The sequence below is a fragment of the Tupaia chinensis genome, unplaced genomic scaffold (assembly GCF_000334495.1).
Source record: "Tupaia chinensis unplaced genomic scaffold, TupChi_1.0 Scaffold000661_1, whole genome shotgun sequence".
Classification (NCBI taxonomy): Eukaryota; Metazoa; Chordata; class Mammalia; order Scandentia; family Tupaiidae; genus Tupaia; species Tupaia belangeri.
Window position 1 is genome coordinate 5,159,205 of NW_006160183.1, and position 21,925 is coordinate 5,181,129.

General features: G+C 40.0%; 1 protein-coding gene across 6 annotated transcripts in view; it reads right to left on the bottom strand.

Moving 5' to 3' along the window:
• Positions 1-6: 6 nt before the first annotated feature.
• ANKRD44 (ankyrin repeat domain 44) overlaps positions 7-21,925 on the bottom strand; it is a 219,690-nt gene continuing 197,771 nt past the window's right edge. Inside the window, exons 18-27 of one of the 6 annotated variants that reach the window (XM_006159916.3) lie at positions 21,080-21,167; positions 19,434-19,551; positions 17,698-17,914; positions 12,172-12,259; positions 11,240-11,323; positions 9,586-9,731; positions 9,076-9,158; positions 6,413-6,495; positions 4,359-4,450; positions 7-1,730 (exon numbers count right to left, since the gene is read on the bottom strand). In XM_006159916.3, coding sequence (XP_006159978.1) covers positions 1,483-1,730; positions 4,359-4,450; positions 6,413-6,495; positions 9,076-9,158; positions 9,586-9,731; positions 11,240-11,323; positions 12,172-12,259; positions 17,698-17,914; positions 19,434-19,551; positions 21,080-21,167 — 1,247 coding nt within the window. In that variant the 3' untranslated portion in view covers positions 7-1,482. Of the gene's footprint in view, positions 1,731-3,075; positions 3,561-4,358; positions 4,451-6,412; positions 6,496-9,075; positions 9,159-9,585; positions 9,732-11,239; positions 11,324-12,171; positions 12,260-17,697; positions 17,915-19,433; positions 19,552-21,079; positions 21,168-21,925 lie in introns of those variants that run through there. The other 5 variants (XM_006159917.3, XM_027776325.1, XM_027776323.1 and 2 more) reach the window with 5 other exon arrangements.

Genomic DNA, 21,925 nt, shown 5'->3' on the forward strand with positions numbered 1-21,925 from the left:
TCATTTCAAATAAATATAAACACATTTACATCAAAAGTATCTGGACATTTTCTCTAGTTTGGCAAAAAAATAAGCCGTGGTCAACACATCATCAGTTACAAATGTTAAGCTGTCAACTAGAAATTTGTGTCATAAGAAATATAAAATACAAGAAAGACTGGTACACAAAAAGGTTACATTTTAATTCCGTAGAAAAGCTATTTCAGTTCTTACTTGCATTTTGAAGACAAAAAATTTAATTCTTCCATGTTAGACTGAAGCATTTTGGTCCTCACGCATAGCTGGTTGATGAATTACATACATTATATATATATATGTATATAAACACACACATATATGTGTGCATGTGTATGTGCATAATTGAAAGAGTCTCATTCTTCTTTTTGCACAGCTGTTCCAGGTGTGGAACGGGGTCCATTTGACCTAGAAGCTTTGGCAGAGGGAGCAGACACAGTATTCACTATGTTGATTTCACCATCAAGCAACTGGTTATTGGCTTTAATTTCTATATTGCCTATTTCCGAGTTCACTTTTGTCATTCCCCTTTGCAGTCATACTTTCACGCATTTGTCATGACCTTGACTGAGAAGCTCGTTTAACACTTTACTACTGATGAGCAATACTGATCATGTTGATGTTTTTAAAGAGTTAGTATTGTGATTTAAGAATGAATTAACAAAGCATAGTTTCATATTAAATTTGCACATTGTCTCAAAGTTGTGGTGCAAGTATAATTTTCACCTGAAATGTTATTAGATAGATTTGAGTTCAAACATGAGCGTGAAAATTAGTCACAGGCTTTTTCTGAGGAGCACTGGGTGCCACATTTGTGTGAAATGATAAAAGCAAGTTCAATTTTTTAAATTCATCTGGCAATTTTAAGCAAGATTTTCAGAAAGAAGTTCTGGATATTTAAGTGCTTACTACAGAGAGGACATACATTGTTGGAATCCATTTAAAAGATAATTACAGGCATTATTTCTGAAGATGAACACCTTTACCTTTGGCTTCTAGTGAGGAAGTAAACATAAAAGTGAGAAGAGGTTTGGAGCATTTCCCGTCCACCTCTTCCTTCCCCTCTCAGGGAATAGGAATGTCACATTGATATACTTCTGAGAAATCACTTTTTTTTCATGCCAAGTACATGAAAAAAAAAATCTTTATAGCAGACAGTTGCCTCTCAGTTGCATTATCCCCAAAGAAAAACAAGTAAATACTTTTTAAAAAAATTCCTTACTTAAAATGAGAGGTAGACTTTCACAGAAGTAACTTAGATCCAAGGAAAACATGAAATAAAACAAAATTGGGGCCCGTTTGCATGAGTTTCCCTATAACCTAGCTGTCTTCCCTTGGTTTAATTCCTCTCTCTATTAGTTTCTGGAAATTCGGGCCCCAAATAATGCTTAAACACAACATGAACTTGCAATCAAGCTTCTTTCCTTTTCTCCAATACAGGTGATCAAAAGCTTCTACTGTTCAAAGTCAAAATGTTTCCGAATCAGAATCATTTTCATTGTACCCATCCTCCGAGCCTACGTTGTTACTGCACAGGCTAACCATGCTACCCAGGTTGGAGAGGGTCGTCCTGCTCAAATTGTCTTTTTTAAAACAAACGAAGTTGACAGCCGTCATTGTACTGGAAGGAGAAAAAGGCATCATGGTAGCCAAAATGAGGGCCAGGCAGTCAGCCACGTCTTTGTTAGGAGCACAAGCCAGGGCCGGGGTATGACCTGGGCGTAAATGCAGACAAGGCAGAGGTTAGTCCTCGGAGGTCCAGAGGAGGCGCGAGCATTCCACAGTACATCTCGAACGATCTCACAAGCGGAGATGTATGTTGAGTTAGAAATCATGCCAGAGGTACAAGTCATGCTAGGGGTCAGACTAGAAGGGAGATGGAGGGGGAGACACTTTATGGAGGGTTTTTTGTTTTTGTTTTTGTTTTCAGCTCACATGACTACAGCAAGCGCGATATTATCCGAAGTTAGGCAGAATTCCAGCCTTCATCTAGTGAACAGAAACATGAGGTGGAGGGGTGGGACACAATTCCACGAAATACAGCAACAGGACAACCAGGAAGATGTTTCCACTTGGGAGCACACGCACACCATGAGCCTCAGGTCTGGGCCTGAGCCGTACTCTCATTCTGAGAACAATGACTTTCCATTGTAGGTAATCGCGTGTCAGATTAGAAAGGATATTGAAAGTTAGACTGCAGTTAAAGCGAGCAATACAGTGTCACTTTATATACACTTTACATACTGTATACACCAGTGAACTAGTTTTAGAAAAATGGAATCGTTTGAGTAGATCAGACACAGTAAGACACTGGTTATTTATAATTAAACATTGACTATCGTTTAAGAAAGTTTAACAAAATTTAAGAAAATAGCCACTCCACCAACCAATGTCCCAAATCTGAAAGGTAACAGAAGTGGGCAAATTGCTGTGGGGTCATAATCACAGTCGTGCCATTTTCCAGTCCAGATAAGAAAACACTGAACAGGTGCTTCATCAATTCTTTGCTTTAATTGCTATCTTTATCCAACATTTATTCCATGGACTCGAAATAGTTAGCCCCTCCGCTGGCCAAATTTCCTCCTACGCAGGAGTGGTGCACTCAGTTACTCAGAGGAACCGCCTCACTGAAACTTGGTATTTTGTTATTTTGTTTATCACTTGACCTGACCCCACCCCATTCCCCCTTCTCCTTGTTCTTTGGGAGATTATTATTCTTCCTGGCATAAAAACAAACAAAAATGGATAGGTATCTTAATATTTCATTCCACAAAGGTCAGTGATGAGTTAAAAATTAGATTCTGGGGCCAGTGGGTGGCTGGCATAGTGGTTACGGCGCTAGACTCCCACATAGTCAACCACGGTTCAAGTCCTGGACCTGGTGGCTTGAAAATCATGCCAGGCATGTGTGTGTGTATGCCCAAAATCCCAGGAGGAGAATGGAGGAGGAGGGATTGTGGTGTGGCCATCCCCCTTGAGGAAATGATATCTCATTTTCCTACTTACTGTCTGTCTCTGGAGAGCATATGTGCTCTATGGCAAAAAAAAAAAAAAAAAAAAAAAAAACCCTTAAAAAATATTTGATTGCAGTGCTGAACAAAATTGATAGCAAATATTCCCAGGCTTTTGGGATACAGCTAAGCTTTGAGACAGGCTATAAGTCCACTGACTCAGAGCTCTTGTTCCGGAGGTCACTCAGCTGAATAAACCTCCGACGTAGCAGAGTTATACCAGAACAAGGCAAAACCCATTTATTCTGGTCTCTTCAGTCATTTTGCAGAAAAGCTGTGGGCCTCTGTATGCCAACCCTAAGGTATATAGAGATATAGAGGTGATAAGAAGGGGAGGGAAGGTGAGGTGGAAAAACCAAGGAGATGGAGTAATAGAGCACTTTCTGCGCTTCCTAGATGAGTCAGGTTGGGGACAGGGCAGGGTACATGCTAGGATAAATGGGGCTGCAAAACCAAAACTAGTAAGAGTTAGCTAATGATGTCAATATAGCTGCTTACTTCTGAGAAATAGGCATGAGCTGCTAATTCCAATACCTGTAATAAGCAGTTGAGTTACATTAATACATTATAATACTTAAATTAAATGCTACAATTAATGCCACAGTTTAAAAATTGCTTCATTTGTAAATATCCAGAAATTCCTCTTATGCTCCCCAAGGTTAGTAGGCACGGTGCTAGAATGGTAGTGTGGTATAATTCTAGCATTCATTAGCTTTCAGGATTTCTTAGGAAGCCGAATAGAAAGCTTCTGTTAAGAATTAGTTTATTTAGAAAAACAATGTTGTGTAGATCAGGAAAAGCTTTCAGGCCTAGACAAGGATTTAAAGTTTTACTCATATTCTCCAAATTTCTATACTGGGATATGAGTTCTTATCTGTACTTTAAAAAACGAAAAAAGAAAAGAAAAAGAGGTTTGATCTCAGAATGAACTGATATATAATCGAAGGTCTAGGTTTTCACTGGAGCCCTTGAACATGCACTAATGACATGTATAATCTGTAAGTCCTCAGTGTAAGCGGTTGGAATTCCAAATGCCAACCTGAACATTTTTAGTGTCTAAAATATTTTAACCACCACATTGAGGAGTTACAGACCAGCTGCTGACGTTACATGCAAAATGGACAGCACTGGTGGGCTACAGGGAGACTATGCGTTTTACAAAAAGACAGACAAGACAAGTTATCTTTCTTTGACTTCTCAACAAACATGGAACTTTCAAGGGAGAGAGAGTTCTTACTGCTTTTTTAACTAGCTCATATCTTTCTCATTTCTTTCTGGCTTCAGCCAGCATGGGGAAGGTAACTTTAGTAACTGTTTACTTTTTCCACTTACCATTTTCATCTACAGCAAGTACACAAGCCCCTTTGGCCAGCAACTCCTCAACTACAACCTTCAAGCCATTGCGTGCAGCGACATGGAGGGGTCTAAAAAACACAACATTGAGCATCTGTTGTGACACGTTTGTGTGACGATGTGGCATTTTGTTTAGTTGTGTCATTAAGAGAAAGACTACTGAGAATCTACACATAGTACATGGCTATTTTAAATTTTTATTTATTCATTTTTAATTTGCCAGAGGGTGTGTGCACTTATCAGACAGAGATAGAGAGACGATAGAGAGAGGGGAAGAAGACACCCCCCATGAGGCATGGTCACCCCACAGTCCCTTCTCCATTTTTCCTTCCCCTCAGGTTCTTGGGAACCCATGCACATGAGTCTGGCATGTTTTTCAAGATGCTGAGTCTGGGACTTGAACAACATGGCCACCCATGTGGGATCCAGCTCCCTTTACCATGAGGCCATGGACCAACCCAGATATTTTTACTTTTTTTTAAAGAGGACCAGCTGGTGGTGCAGTGGTTAAGGATCCCAAATGGCTGAGTGCACATTTCAAATTCTGGACCCAGCAGCTTGGAAAACATGCTGGGTGCTTGAGTGTATGCCCAAAATCTCAAAAGGAGAATTGGAGGAGAATGGATTGCAGTATGGCCATCCCGCCAGGGGGTGACTTCTCATCATCTCTGCCTCTGGCAAGGGCACAAACCCTCTACCAAACAAAAAATAAAATAAAATAAAAAATAAAAATATATTTGATGACTAAATCTTTTCCAGATGCTAATAACCTAACATCTTACATGTTTGGCTGAGACGTCTCTGTAGATATTATAAATACTCTGTATCTCAAACTATCCCAACAACAGGAAAAAGAAAGACAGGGTAACTCAAGCTCTGGTATGTTTTGTGGAAGGATTTTGTTTGTTGGTTTGTTTGTTTTTAATTTTTTGCTATAGATTGCATGTGCTCATCAGAGAACGGGGGTAGGTGGTGAGAAAGCACTCCTAGGACGCAATGACTTCTCCTTCATTCACCTCTCAGGATTCTGAGCACATGTGCACACGTTCCTGGTGTGTTTGTTTTGTTTGTTTTTTTTCAAACTGCTGGGTGTGGGACCCAAACTGCTCAGTTGCTCATGTGAGATTCAGCCACCTTAACCACCATGCTACCAACTGGCCCTCATAGAGTAGAGAATCTTAAATCTCCTTATTATTACTAAATGCCCACAGATATTTTACTGAATTTATAGCACCTTAAAGAAAAAGTCAAGGAGCTGGCAGGTGGCATGGTGGTTAAGGGCGCTGGATTCCCACATGGCCAACAGCCATTTGAGTCCTGGACCTGGCAGCTTGCTTTCTCGCTTTCCCTTCCTTCCTCTCTCTCTGTCTCTGTCTGGTCAAATTAAAAAATAATAACAACAAATGGAATTAAATAAATAAATAATTCTTTAAAAAAAAAGAATAAGTCAAAGTCAGGATATTGCTTCAACAATCACAAATGAAAAATAATTCTTAATATGTTTTTACTTTAAAACAAATGCAAAACTAATTTCCTAAAACAGAAAGTGCAGCCGTTTTTAGATCTTTCACACCAAGGGTTACACTGAATCACATTAAAATATAATTAAGACAAATAGCTTAGAAGCTCTTCAAATGTATTCTGGGAACCTGATTTATAAAACTGTTTGTTTCCAGTCAGAATACATAATGCTAATACATAATACAGTTTCCCCAAATATGTCAATCTATAAGCCCATAAGACTTTTCTAACAGTTCACACAATTTATATCACCACAAAAATATCAGCAAAGAAAAACACAGATCTCACCAAATTCTATAAAGGCATAGCAAAATTAGATGTTTAACTAAAGCTGCCTCGCTCGGTCAGCATTTGCAGATATTCTACTGTAAACTCAATGAAGGCAAAGCCAGGCTTACGTCCCTGACCACTGCGTTTCCCAGTGCTGGCCGGGTACACAGCAGGCTCTTAATACTTGCTGAATAAAGGACCACGGTGCTGTGTCACAACCACATGCCAGGAGTTACACTTACGTCTGCAGTGCATTATTTTTTGCATTAATAAGGCTCTCATCTTGTATCTTGTCAAGTATTAACAAGGCACATTTTTCATGACCCTAGTAAAGAAAAAGTATGATAAGAAACACAGGACAGAGACCCAGACAAGTTCCTGAAAAGATACTTGATTATATTTCAAGTTGAAAATGAATTTCCTCTGCCTAAAAACATTCTATAAGGCTATTTTCTGAGCCGTTGTCTTTCTTTTAAAAGCAAATGGGCCCCAGATACTCTCGGAAGCTCATTCAAGTCTATTAAGACTTGATTAACATAGGTCTGATTTCAAATATTAGTATTCCTAAGATAAATTTTAGAAGTAGTGTTCAGGGAGCTAAAGCGTATTCTAGTTTAGGTAGGTCAGATGGTAACTAGAGAGTAGAATTAGGAGTATTTGTTAAATCTTTAACATACGTTTTAAACATTTATCAAATTCTACTTCCTTGCTCAAGCTTTCAATTACCACTTCAGTAACCCATTTATCCTTGGAATCCCCATTACACCTATTATCTGTGTCATCCATCATCATTCATTGCCTTATAATTGTGAAGAGACCCTATTTCAGGAAAACTCATCCTTTTCTTCTTCAACCAGGGGAAGGTATCTCTGTATCTCAAGACAATGGATTGTCAATCACTTTTTAAAAATCAATCGATAAGTCAGAGATCCTTTGATGACTTTAGGCCTGGTGCCCTCTTACGGGTTATGGCTTCCTAAATCTTTGCTGTTCAAGAAGTGGCTGGCAGATCAGCTGCTTCAGCATCACCTGGACATTAGGTACGCTGAATCTCAGTTCCAACTTAATACGTCAGAATCTTTATTTTAACAAAATCTAGGTGCTTTGTCTGTGCAGGAATGGTTGAAAAGCACTGCACTTACATTCTCTAAAATATTACACTTTGAAATATGCTTCATGAAATGTGAGGGTTTGTTTGTTTGTTTGTTTTTTAAGTTTAGTTTAGTTTTGGTTTGTGGTTTCCATGGGCTTCCCAGACCATGAAGTAAGAAAATGTAACCAGTAAAAGGAGCATATGGGACTGCTGGTATCACTGGGTGGGGTAACACCTTCCATATTATAACTAGGTTGAAATGAATCGCCATCACTGGTGTTCACTGGTTTTGGACTCTACCGTCTTGTGTGGGAGACTGTAAATGTAGAGTTTAGGACTGTCCATGGAGGTTTTGTTTGGACGTACTGCTGGGGGGGGGGTGGTGGAAACTGTTGATACCCTACTAGAGGGTGATTTGGTTTGTAAAATGTTATTCTTAAATTCAATAATTTCATGTTTAGGACTTTATCTTAAAGGAATGGGTAAAAATTCCTAAAAACAAGATTCCTCTAGAATGACGATTATTTGGAGTAGCATGCAGTTGAAAAACAGTTGTAACAATAAGAGATATTACATTCCTAAGATAGAATGCCACACATCTTCTAAAACACCATGAAGCATGATGTCTAAAAGAAAGACATTCATAATATATGATTCGGTAACAAAACTGGGTTATAAAACAGTGTGATCCCACTTTTGTAAAATCATATTTTTATGTATATATCATTTATCTTTTATGGAAGAAGGAACTTAAGCAATGTGTGAACACCATGCTATTAAAACACACATACACATTCCTTGAACTGAAATACGCAACAGAACAAAGGTGGAAGGGGGGCAGCAGCTGGCGTGGTGGTTAAGGTGCTGCACTCTCACATGACTGACCACAGTCTGAGTCTCAGACCTGACAGCTGGGCACTTGTAGGTGTGCACCCAAAATCCCTGGAGGAGGATGGAGGAGAAGGGACTGTGGCATGGCCATTCCCCAAAGAGATGATTTATCACTTTTTCTCTTATTGTCTCTCTGGTGAGTGAACATGCCCTATGGCAGAAAAATCTTTTAAAAAAATGCAGGAGAGTAGAAATGCACATAGATATACTAATTTGCTTCTCAGAAGAGTATGTTTTGGTTGTGTTATTATAATGCCTTCAAAATGGAACAAATGAAAATAAATGGAACTGCTTATATTTTTAGAAGACATATAACTAAGATCCAAATTTATTATGGAGTGCCAAAATGTGGTACTGCAACTGGGGGGAGAGAGAGATACAGTGCCTGCATCAAGACAGACAGGTCGCAGAAAAATACAAGTGGCAAATGCCATGAAAGCATGTCCTCCTCAACTTGGTGGGTCCTGCCCTTCCTTCCACCCCGTGGATTCCACTGACAGTTGATACCATCTTGGGAAGATGAACACCTTAATTAAGAACCATGCTACAGGGAACCAGCAGTTAGCGTAATGGGTATGTTGCTGGACTCTCACGTAGTTGACTGCGGTTCGCGTCCTGGACCCAGTGGCTTACAACTCACACCAGGCGCATGTGCGTGCATGCCCAAGATCCCGAGCGGAGAAGGGATTGCGGCGTGGTCATCCTCTCTGGGGGGTGATTTCTCGCTTTCTGTCTCTATGTCTCTCTCTGTCTGTCTGGCGAGCGCACATGCCCTATAGCGTAAAAAACCTCTCAAAAAAAAAAAAAAAAAAAAAGAACCATGCTATACACTTCGGAGGTAGCATTTCAGTGGTATTACAGCTATTATTATTATTGCAACATTAGATAACAATGTTTTATCATTTTATATCATTTACATACTTTACTACTAGCCAGATGTAAGGGTGTATTCAAATCCTTATCCTTTATAGTCAGATCAGCCTGGGCACTGTTCACCAAAATATCTATAGAAAAAGTCAAAAGAGGGTTACTTAGATTAGATAGAGGCTAAACACATGCATTTTGAAGAAGTTACCACCCAAACAATAACACTTAAATTAGTACAGCTTACCCAAATATAGTTAATGTTTTTAAAGAGGAAAAGGAACAATTTGTTGCCATATTTGTTTGATCCAAATCCAAAGGGGACAGAAATAATTTCCATTGTCTCTTGGTTTCTAAGTGCTGAGAAAGGTGGGCTTACTTTGACAAGGTCCACCAATGAACAGGAAACTGTAGCCAGTTAGCAAGTACAGTTTGGGGGGGGTCTTAAGAAAGACTATTAGTAGACTCTTCGCACATGTAGATGCTACAGGACAACTGGTTTCTTGGTTTTACATTATTTTGGGTTTGGGATAGGCATACACACAAAGTCCATCTGCAGGTACATACCCACAGCACCCGCCTGCCCGTTCTCCGCAGCCATCATCAATGCCGTTTTCCCTGAATTGTCTGCTGCGTTCACTTGAGCATTATGTCTCAGAAGAAGCTGTAAGCACTCCACGTGGTCAGCAAACGCTGCGGCATGAAGGGGTGTCCTACAGATTTAAAATGAATGTGAATTTGGTTTCCTTAACCCATTCACTTTCCAATGCCAAAGAAACGTGCCCGGTGTTGTCTTAAGGATTTAAGAGATAATGAACAGGCCATCGCTAAAAGCCATCTAGGATGATCACTGAAGTGTCACCTATGTGAATGGCATCCACTGGATTTGGGGGTGAGGGTGGTGGCCTTGATAATGAAATTGTATCTTTCAAATTGAGTTCCAGTGACTGAACTTTCATCTTTGAGATAAATACTTTAAAAATAAAGCCTTAAAGTTGCAAGCAATTGGCCAAATAAATAAAATTTAAAAGCCCACATCATCTAGTGTGGATGGTTGATTTCTCTAGTAGGACAGTTGGTTTTATTTATCAAAATTAAAACTAATAAACAAGTAATTCCACTTCGAAAAGGTTATCTCCTAAATATAGCAGCTCACATGTTTAAATATATACATAAGAAGGTTCACTGCACTACTCTTTGAAACAGCAACATATTGGAAACAACCTAAAATATTCTTCAATAGAGGGCAGGCTCAGTGAATATCCATTCAATGAAATAATAGGCAGCTTGAAAAAGAATATGGTAAATCTATATGTGCCTGCATGGAAAAATCTCCAGGGTATAGTAAAAACAGAACATTGTTATAGAAAACTATTTATATAAAAAGAATATATCTGTATATATTTACATGCATGTTTGTAGTTACACATAGAAAATATTTAGGCAAATATAAAAATTTGGAAAGAACAGTATATTGTAGCTTTCTCTGTGGAAAAAGTTGGGGATTTTAGGCTAAAAGGGAAATTTCTTTTAGTTATATATCTGTGTTTTTTTTCCTTTTTTTTTTTTAAGACAGATTTTTGCTATAGTGTGCATGCACTTGCTGGAAAGACAGAGAGAGACAGAGACAGAAAGTGAGAAATTAATCCCCAGGGGGAATGGCTATGCTGCAATCCTTTCTCCTCCATTTTCCTCTCAGGATTTTGGGCACTGAACACACACACGCCCAGTGTGAGTTTCAAGCTATTGGGTTGGGACTCAAACTGTGGTCAGCCATGTGGGAGTCCAGTGATATAACCACTATGCCATGTACTGGTGTCTAGTTATGTATCTTTTATAATATTTAATTTTAAAAATGCTTGGGCTGGCCCCATAGCACAGTAATTAAATATGGTGCATTAGGAGCTGGATCTCACGTGGTTGATCATGATTCAAATTCCAGTCCTGGACACTTGAGAAACATGCCAGGTGTGAGTGTGTGTGTGTGTGTGTCCTAAATCCTGACAAGTAGGAGAAGTAGAGGAAAAGGGATTGTGGCCATGACTGAAGCCCCCTGTCTCTGTCTCTCCTGGTGAACACATGCACCCTCTGGCAAAAACAAAAACATAAACAAAAAAAGTATGTAGTACTCTTTCAGCATAGAGGTTTGGCTACTTTGCAATCTCAAAGCATAGACTACGATTCATCAAGATGGAAGGCATGCCATCGTAAGATCACTTACCTGCCTTTGTCATCTCTACAACTGACAATACTGGAATCTATGGCCCCAAGTAGCAATGATGCACAATTCTCATGGTCATTTATTCTAAAATGAAAATGGATTTTAGAGTGAAAATCTTGCCTTTTAAGATATTATATATCTCTTCCTTCCTATCTTCCTATACCGGGTATATGTAATATTCTGATGCATTTTTAAAATAAGGTGACAAATATTTGTGGCAAGGGCAAACATGCTGTAATCCCCAGCATACTCTGTAGCCTCAGCACCTCTACCTCTGGGTAGGAACTTCACTGCATACCACTTGTACAAAGCACCGTTTTAGGTGTTCTGGAGATTCCAAAGTGCAGAAGACATGGTTCCTTCAGATTTAAAATCACTCCAAGCCTTTATCATTTACACTTCCTTGCCTTTCTGTTTGTTTTATATTTTCTGTATCTTTAATGTAATTTCTGACTTGCATAGAATTGTTGTATATCTTTGTGGGGTACAGTATGGCTTTATTAGAAACATGTATACAGTATACAGTAGTCAAATCAAAGATCTAAATGAAAAAAAGGAAAATTACAAGAAATGAAACATCTTCCCAGTATAAAATGCCCTTCTAGCTATTTATAGGCATATTGTTGTTAATGTTGACTGATTTTTAGAATCTGGCAGACAAAATGTGAGTTACACCTGAAGCGTTCTTCACACCATGTGTAAGGGACCTCAGCTCACCGTGTGGTTTCTGTGGCACCTCACCAAGAGCCCCTGGAAAATGATTAACATTAGGGACCATACTATGCTATGAGACCTATTTGTCCTTAGTAGCAAATGGAATATTTTAGTCTTATCTGTAATCTAAAAGATTGCTTTTTCTTCCCTAAAAGGCAATTTCTCCACATGTTATGAGAAGAATTAAAGCAACACTATTAATGTCCAGCGTTACTTACATTGCACAGTGCAGTGGCGTAAAGGGATTACCGATAAATTTTCGAAAACATTTTTGTTCCAAAAGTACCTCTATACAGTTTTCATTACCTGCAAGGAATCAAAGGAATTTAGACAATTTCCAAGAAGGAAACTTTATTCAACATAAAATGTTCTTTTCATTACAATTCTGGCTTATGAATTTTCCTAAACTGGCTGTTTATTCTCTGTGGAATTAAATTAACAAAATGCCGAAATGTTATTAACTATGTTCACAGGTGTTTGGAGACATAATAAACAAATAAAACACTGAAGGCCATATGGTTTGATGAAGAGAGATAGAGAAGACACCTCACTTGCAAGCAGAATAGAGTCTATGCTACACTCAGGTCCTAACAGTTAAATTTGCAACATAGTTTGTCCATATTTGTAACAGGAAATACATCTTCTGCCCACTGAAACAGGTTCACTTACACTTATGCACCCTATGAATAGGGAGAAGATGTGATTAGTAGAAAGCAGTATTTGAGATGATGCATAATGATTTTGACTATAAAATAACATATACTGCTTTAAATGGCACCAAGAACAGTTTCTGGCACATAGCAGGTTCTCTCTCTCTCCCTCTCTCTCTCTCATATACATACATATATATATATATATATATATATTCATATATTGTATGTGTCTGTAATATTTACATATTTATATATAATACATATTTAAAATAATTGTCTTATTTAATTTTCTCTATTGTTATTATTTTTTAATTTGACCAGAGAGAGAGAGAAGGAAAGTGAGAAAGCAAACCACCAAGTCTGGGACTTGAACTATGGTCGGCCATGTGAAAGTCCAGTGCCCCTACCACTATGCCACCTGTTGTCTCTCTCAAAATATATTCTTTTTAAAAATATATTTTATTTAACTTTATTTTTATTACTATTATTATTATTTTTCAGTTTGATCAGAGAGAGAGAGAGAGGGAAAGCGAGAGAGCAAGCTGCTAGGTCCAGGACTTGAACCATGGTTTGCCATGTGGGAATCCAGAGTCTTTAACCACCATGCCACCTGCTGGTCCCAAAAGTGGATGAATGAAGTCAGGGAACTATTTTTAGCAAAATGATAGGTGGTCTCTAAGTCAACTGAATTTCTGTCAATTTATTTATTACAGAATCAGAGGTAGTTTACCTGGGATCTCAGAGTCTCTTTTTCACATACTTAAACTCAGACTAGGAATACCTGTCCTACCTATGTCACAGGATGAAGGGAGCTTGACTCAGTAAAGGACTTAAACATGGTCTGCAAAGCACTGCATGCTTGTGAGGCAGGAAGGGACTGCTATTTGTTGTCCTGGAACCTATTGTTGACTGAACATGGTGCTAAGTTACAACAAACTTCCTTATGCTCTACCTCAGAATGAGGTAGACTGGACAAATTGAAGTTTTAAAATATAAATCAAACCTTTTTTATACCTGAAAAGAGAAAAAGTGATACTGCTTTTAGGAGGGTTAAAAGCTTAGGAAGTAATGAATATAAAAAGCCCCTTGGCCTTAGGCAATTATACTTAGCTTTTCAGCTACGTCCAACCCTCACTCAATAGTCCCAGACACCTTCAGTATGAATCTCCCAAAGAATCTAGCTTAAGGTAGCATCTACACATACCTTCCTTACCAAGCTGAGCATCTGTGTGGGAAGGGCTGGGGATCATTGAATTACTTTAGATATTACAAAATGCCCTGCGAGTGGGATTCTGGGAAGATCAGAGCTTGAGCCTTGAATCTAGAGGAAGGCTGCACTGGAAGGATGAGTGGCTTAGGAGAGGAAGGTTATTCTTCTCTTACTTGTACCTGGAGTGGCCTAAAGACAGAGAGACCTCCCACCTCTACCTAAAGTAAGAGAAGTGGTCTGTGGCAGGTTTGCATTTGCCATTATAATCAACATCTTACTGCATTTCCCCCTCCTGTAGTTTCTCTGGGTGACAGAAAGATCTCAGAACTTGACCCAAAAAAGATCAGGGAGCCATCATGCATTAGTTGGAAAAAAAGGAAAATTACAGTCCTCCAATGACAGAGAGGGAGCAAACACAAGTTGAAAAAGTAGAAAATTTGACTCATGTTAAGACAGAACCAGTGAAAAGAACTGCAATAAAAACATAATGGGGACCAGCAGTTGGTGTAATGGCATGTCGCTAAACTCCCATGTGGTCAACCACACTTCAAGTCCCAGACCCGGTGACTTAAATTCAAGCCAGGCGCATGTGCGTGCATGCCCAAGATCCTGAGAGGAGATCTGGAGGAGACTGAAGAGGAGAATGGAGGAGACAGATTGTGACATGGCCATCCCCCCTGGGGTGGGGGTGATTTCTTGCTTTCTGTCTCTCTCTCTTTCTGGTGAGCACATGTGCCCAGAAAACTTCCCCAATAAACAAACAAACAAACAAACAAATAAATAATGAAAGGTTTTAAATAGATATAATTAGAGTACAAAAGAATAACCTTTATGGAACTAATAATCACAAGTTTCTAAATTAAAATTTTTAATAGAGAATTAGAAATGACAAATAAAATTTTAGATGCAAAGTAAAAAAATGACAAAAATATATTTTAAACTTGCTAGAAGGTAGGTGTGCTTGCTGGAAAGAGAAAGAGTGAGAAAGAAAAATCAAGAAAGCAACCTCTCACACTACAGTCCCTTCTCCATTTCTCTCTCCCTTTGAGATTTTGGGCACATGAGCACATGAGGCTGGCATATTTTTCAAGCCACCAAGTCTGGGACTTGAACTGTGCGGTTGGCCATGTGGCACCCAGAGGCCTTAATCAGCGTGCCACCAGTGGGACAAAAAATAATCTTAGGATTAGGAGATCTTTTTAGGCAAAACTAGAAATCTAGACACCATGAGAGAAAGATCTGACAGATTCAACTACGAAGAAACTCAAAATCTCTCCATGAGAAAACATATAACAACTGGGGGGGGCGGGAGGGCTGCAGCACACATCATTCGAAAAGGAGCCCTGCCACTAAGACAAGGTGGTCCTACAAATGTGTGAGAAAAGATAACTCAATAGGAAAAACAAAAAACAACGGATGGGAAAAGGTAACTTCCAGAAGAAACACAGCATCCAAGAAATAATCTGATAGGGAAACAGAAATGAAAACAAGGAGATATCTTTTGTTCTTGCCCTTCCAATGAACAAAAATAAACAACAGTGTTATTATCATGGTCTGGCCTGCGTGTGGGAAAATTGTAATTTTTATGCACATATTTGGTGGAGTAATAAATTACAATATCCTTTTTACAAAGTAATATGTGCCCTCTTACTCAATAATTTCATGCCTGAAAACTTACCTGACAGAACTAATCATACATAATAGGAACACACACACTGCTGCACTGTTTATAATTTTAAAAAGACCTGGAACCAGCAGTTAGCGTAATGGCTATGTCGCTGGACTCCCACGTAGTCGACCGCGGTTCGTGTCCTGGACCCGGTGGCTTAAAACTCACGCCGGGCGCGTGTGCGTGCGTGCCCAAGATCCCGAGAGGAGAATGGTGGAGGCGTGGGGATTGCGGCGTGACCATCCCCCCTGGGGGGTGATTTCTCGCTTTCTGTCTCTATGTCTCTCTCTGTCTGTCTGGCGAGCGCACGCGCCCTACAGTGAAAATCTCTCCAAAAAAAAAAAAAAAAAGACCTTAATTCAATCTGAATGTCCACTAACAGGGATATGGTTGAAGAAATAGTAAATTCTAGTGTATTTTCAGCTGTAAGTATCATTAAACTATTAAAGAGGTCAATCTAGGGCTAGCAGGTGACATGGTGGTTGAGGCTCTGGACTTCCACATGGTTGACTACGGTTTGAGTCCCAGATCTGGTGAGTTGCTTTCTTACTTTCCCTATCTCTCTTCCTCTCTTTCCAGTGGGTGCCTGTATCAAATTAAAAAATAATAACGATGATAAATAAAGTTAAAAAAATAATCATTTTTAAATGGTCAAGTCAATCTATATTGACACACATTCATAAGGCTATCTGCAACACAATTTTAAGTAAATTCCAACAATAAAAGAAAGCTTATAGAATGACATTTGTTATATAAATTTGGTTTCAAAAAATAGATGCAGGGAACCAGCAGTTAGCGTAATGGCTATGTCGCTGGACTCCCACGTAGTCGACCGCGGTTCACGTGCCAGACCCGGTGGCTTAAAACTCACGCCGGGCGCGTGTGCGTGCGTGCCTAAGATCCCGAGAGGAGAATGGAGGAGAAGGGATTGCGGCGTGACCATCCCCCCTGGGGGATGATTTCTCGCTTTCTGTCTCTCTGTCTCTCTCTGTCTGTCTGGCGAGCGCACGCGCCCTATAGTGAAAATCTCTCAAAAAAAAAAAAAAAAAAGAACAGATGCACATGCTATAGGGCACGTGCACATTCTCAAAGAAAATGTATAAAAATACACACCAAATTACATCAGAAAGCGGGCTGGGAAATGGAAACAATCTTATTTCAGATACTTCAGTATTTTTGAATTGGTAAAATATTTTTTTTTGGGGGGAGAGGTTTTTGCTATAGGGCACGTGCACTCACGAGAAAGACAGAGAGAGACAGAGAGACAGAAAGCAAGAAATCACCTTCTGGGGGGATGGCCACAGTGCAATCCCTTCTCCTCCAGTCTCTTCTTGGGATCTTGGGCACGCATGCACACGTGTCCAGTGTGAGCCCAAGTCACCGGGTCTGGGATTCAAACTGTGGTCGACCACATGGGAGTCCAGTGACATAGCCATTATGCCAACTGCTGGTCCCAGCATGCATTTTTTTAATCCAAATAAGTGAAATAAAAATTTAAGATCTTCCAAATAATAAGTGCAATGGGGAATATGAAAAAGAAAAAAAAATTCTGGGGCACCAAGTGGTGTGAAGTTCAAGGTGGCCGGATCCCACATGGCCGACTGTGTGGCTGGCATCCCAGACACCGTGGCTTGAATATCGCCCTGGGCATGTGCCCAGAATCCTGAGAAGAGAATGAAGGAGAAAGGTTTGCTGAGTGGCCACATCCCTCCTGGGGGGTGACTTCTCTCACTTTCCCTCTATCTCTGTCTGTCTCTGTCTCTGGTGAGCACACAGGCCCTACAGCAAAACTAAAGAAAAGAAAAGAGAAAAAATGCCAAAAGATAAATCACGCATGTACAAGCAATCGATTATGACAGGTTATTATATTATCTATCTTTGAGTCTTTCTAACTATATTATTTGAATTCTTTGTGGTTCTCCTGGTTATGCTATTTAGATCAGAAACCCTGATCAAAATTGGTTATTTCAGTTCATCGAAAGTTCTGATCATGTTATTGATTAACGAAAAGGAGAAAAGTGAACTTTTATTCAAAGTATCACGGTCCATGGGGGAGTGCAGGAACTGTTCAGCAAACCATCAAAAACTCACAAAAAAGTATCTTGGTTGCACAAAGTTTGGAAACCATGGTTTACAGCATTACTTTATGTTCTTAATTCTGTTCAGGTCCCAGGTGGTCCTGGAGTAGGAATCAGTCAGACAAGCAACTCACCGTTGTAACAAGCCCAGTGCAGTGGCGTGTAGCCTTGGTTATCTTTGAAACAACAGTCCTCCTCGGAAAGAGCCATCTGAAGCAGCTCGCTCAGCCACGTGGCATGGCCTCTAGCGGCCGCATAGTGCAAGGGCGTCCTCCCTCTGGAATCTTTACAGAGAATTGACACTTCTTGTTCCAGCAGCATTTGCACACACTCCTCATGTCCTGTCATAATCTGATGCATTGCAATTAAAAACAAAACGGATGTCAGAAGGGCAGAAGACTCAGGAAGCAACGTGGTTGGCTGAGGCAGGGCTCTGAGTAAGTGAACATGTGCCTGGGTCTTAAGGAAAGCAGACTCTGCCATATGTCAGAGGGTGGAGGCCAGACACACCCCAGCAAAAGTCAGAACAGAAAAGCATTATGGAAATATAGCCATGAGAGGTGCCATGATACAGTGGGACACATCAGCTTTAGAATCAGGAGAGTGTAAGTTAAATCCTGGTTCTCTTTTGTAAAAGTTAGGCCAGTCTGCTTCTCTGTGCCTCATTATATTCATCTGTAAATAGGAATAATAATATTGACCTCACGGACTGTTGTGAAGACTGAGATAATACACATACAGGCTTTCAGCCTGTTGCACAGCCTATAGGAACTGCCCAGGAAATAAGAACTATTAATAACATAATGACAATGACTTTATAGTTCTCCTCTTTTCATTTATCAGGGTATCTGGCACCATCCCCAAATGGCTATTATGTGATTTCTGCTTTTTTACATTTCATTTATATGACATGCTTTAAAAAGAAGTTCAGCATAGCGCCAGCAGGTAGCATGGTGGTTAAGGCTCTGGACTCCCACATGACTGATTGTGATTTGAATCCCGAGCTTGATGGCTTGAAAATCACGCCAGGCATGTATGTGTGCCTGCCCAAAATCCCAAGAGGGTAATGGAGAAGAGATTGCAGTGTGGCCATCCCCACAAGTGCGTGATTTCTCACTTTCCCTCTCACTGTATCTCTCTGGAAAGTGCATGTGCCCTATGACAGAAACCTAAAAGAAAAAAAAAAAGTTGAGCATATGTATTCAAAGAATTATGCACAGGATACATGTTTCAGCTCTACAAAGAGCAATTTGAATAGCACAACTACTCAAAACCAAGTAATCACTGAAATAAATGATGCACCTGCTCACAATGGAGCCTTAAACATGATAATGAAGGGAAAAAATTGAATGACAGGAAAAAAAGTCCCTGATATAGCAAGAGGAAAAGATCAAACTCCAAATAGCATCTTCAGTATTCTCTCCCTTTAAATTTTAAAACAAATGTATATACCGAAAAAAATTAATGAACCTATATAATACACTAAAAAGTAGCTATCTCCAGGAGGTGTGATTACCGGTGATTGTGTTTTTCTTCTCTGTGCCATAAAAAAACCATTTTGCAAATGTACTATGATGTACACGTATTTTGCGATGAGAAAACATAACCAATTCCACCAACAGTAGGTGTTCATGTATCTATTATCACAGTCTAACAGGAAATCTTAAGGGCAGGACCTAAGAGTACCTCCTACTATTTTACCTATGTAGAAGAGTTTTTAAATTTCTTTTTGACTGACTGAGGTTAATTGGTTATTTTAGAAAACAACCTTTTTACCAAGAATTCATATTGGAAGAAAAGAGGAAAAAAGGATTATTTGCCCAAAGCAATGGAAGGATTGCTTGCCCAAAGTGGATAAAGAGGTACATACCCCTCTGTGTAAGGCTGTGCATCCCATAATGTCAACAGCATCTACGTTTGCTTCCTTTTCGAGTAACAATGAAACAGCATCGATATGTCCATATGCTACTGCAAGCATCAGTGGGGTTCTAGAGAGACAGATAAATCAGGCTTTAATAATAGAGATTTAGAAAACACTCCTCATTTCCGGTGGGGAGACAGCTTCATCTTTTTACTTTTGACAATTGCATGACATTTTTCTTAGTGTCCCAAATTTGCTACATGCAATGTGGAACAAGCTATCTCCTCTGCTCTGGTGGCCCTGTGGAATGGTGTTGCTGGAATGATCCACAGGGGTAGGGTAGCGGGAGGTTCTTTCTCAAAATATTCATAATTCCATAATTTTCAGAACTATGTAGCCTTTACTATCAATCTGATAGAGAGTGTGTATGTAGGAGACCCTCCTGCCTCTGTCAGAGTAGCTCTGCTTTCAGAAAATTCTATGTTGGACTTCTGCTCAATATTTCATAGGAACAAAGCTTCATTGCCTTAAGCAAAGTCTGACAAGTCTAGGGGAAAGAACAGGGGGCTGGGATCCAGGAGCTTAGGTTCTAGTTCTGCCTCTGACACTAACACACACCAGGATCTAGTCACTAGTACTTTTAAACTCCGTATTTCCAATTTCCTTTTTTTTTTTTTTTTGAGAGGTTTTTGCTATAGGGTGTGTACACTCTCCAGAAAGACAGAGAGAGACAGAGAGATAGAAAGCGAGAAATCACCCCCCAGGGGGGATAGCCATGCTGCAATCCCTTCTCCTCCATTCTCCTCTCGGGATCTTGGGCACACACACACACACACATGTTCCCAGCGTGAGTTTAAGCCACCAGGTCTGGCACTCGAACTCCAGTCGGCTACATGGGAGTCTAGCAACATAGCCATTACACTAACTGCTGGTCCCTGTATTTCCAATTTCTAAGAGAAGATTGGATGGAGAATAGGTCAACAGATGGAATATACTTAGAAAAAACAAACTTGAAGAAGGATATAAATGTGAAGGATTTTAGTGCTGGAGGTAACTTCTTTCATTAATTTTAAAATGGGGACCCAGCAGTTGTGGCACACACTAGTGACACAAGTGCCCTGCAAGGCCGGAAGTCATATGGCTGACTGTGAGTTCATATTCGCAAGGTGGCTTGAAAATCTGGTGGAGGTGTGTGTGGGCACTCAGGATTCCAAGGAGTTGGAGGGCTGGGGAAAGGGATTGTGATGGAGAAGATCCCGTTAAGGGTGCTTCTCTTCTCGCTGTTTCTTGCTATCATTTAAAAGCGAGAGAAGGAATGTATCATAGTAGCTTCAGAGGAGGCTAAACAATGAGTAAAAGAGGGAACAAAGAGAATATAAAAAAGAGCCAGGAAATCCAGCCACAACTACCAAAAAAAAAAAAGTGATCTTTTTTGTCAAGATATGCACTCACCCTGCAGGCTTTTCTTAGTGAAAAACACAAAGCCACCTAGACAAAGCCACTGCATTATGCAGTGGTTTAACTCACTAACTTCTCCCAAATATATATACCCCCACCTAAAATTCAACAGTCAGCACTCTCAGCTATTTAACCAACTAACCAATTACCTATTGTGAATGAAATGTCAACCCGAGGCCTCGTTTGACAACACTTACTGTCCTTTGGCATCTTTCACATCAACCACTTCTGGGTTGTCTGCAATTTCTAGTAACAGCCGCAAACACAATGTGTGACCATTAATTACTGAAAAAGAAAAACAATGGACATTCTTTTAACACACCAGCACTATACACAGCCCTCCAAACAAATTGATGTGGACTTCAGATCTGTGGTTTTCAACCGTGGCGGGCTCCTAGCTTTCCCGTCCATAGTGGCTTAGTTCAACATGTGCCTGGAATTAACCTGTCTTCCCCTTTCTTCCTACCAGGGCACTTTGACTCACCTTCCTTTCCCGGTTCTTCCGTTGAGGGAGTGGTTCCTAAGCTTGATGTCCTTTCTTATCCCCTTGCATGGGATGAAACTATCCCTACTTTTCAATTCCCCTTTTTGTTCCTCTAAGAGTCATCCAATTCTATATAATCATCCTATGTCTACTTTACCTCCAACCCCCACCCCCTTTTTTTTTAAATAATTATTTGTTTTATTTTATTTTTTCAGATTTCACCAGAGAAAGACAGAGAGAGAGAAAGGGAAAGTGAGAAAGCAAGCTGCCAGGTCTGGGACTCGAATCACAGTGGGCCATGTGGGAGTGCAGCACCTTAAGCACCACACTATCTGCCGGCCCCCACCTCCAACCCTTTTTAAAAAGGAGGGAGGAGAAGAAAGAAGGCAGAGGATGGGGAAGAGGGGAGCAAGAGCTGGATGAGACAAGGAGGGGCTTTGGGGGTGGGGATGGGGGAGAAGAGAACAGGAAAAGGCCTGCCTTTTCTTCCTGGTCATTCTACATTTTCAGATAGACATTGCAGCAATGGTTCTCATTGATCATAGATGCCTTAAAGCAA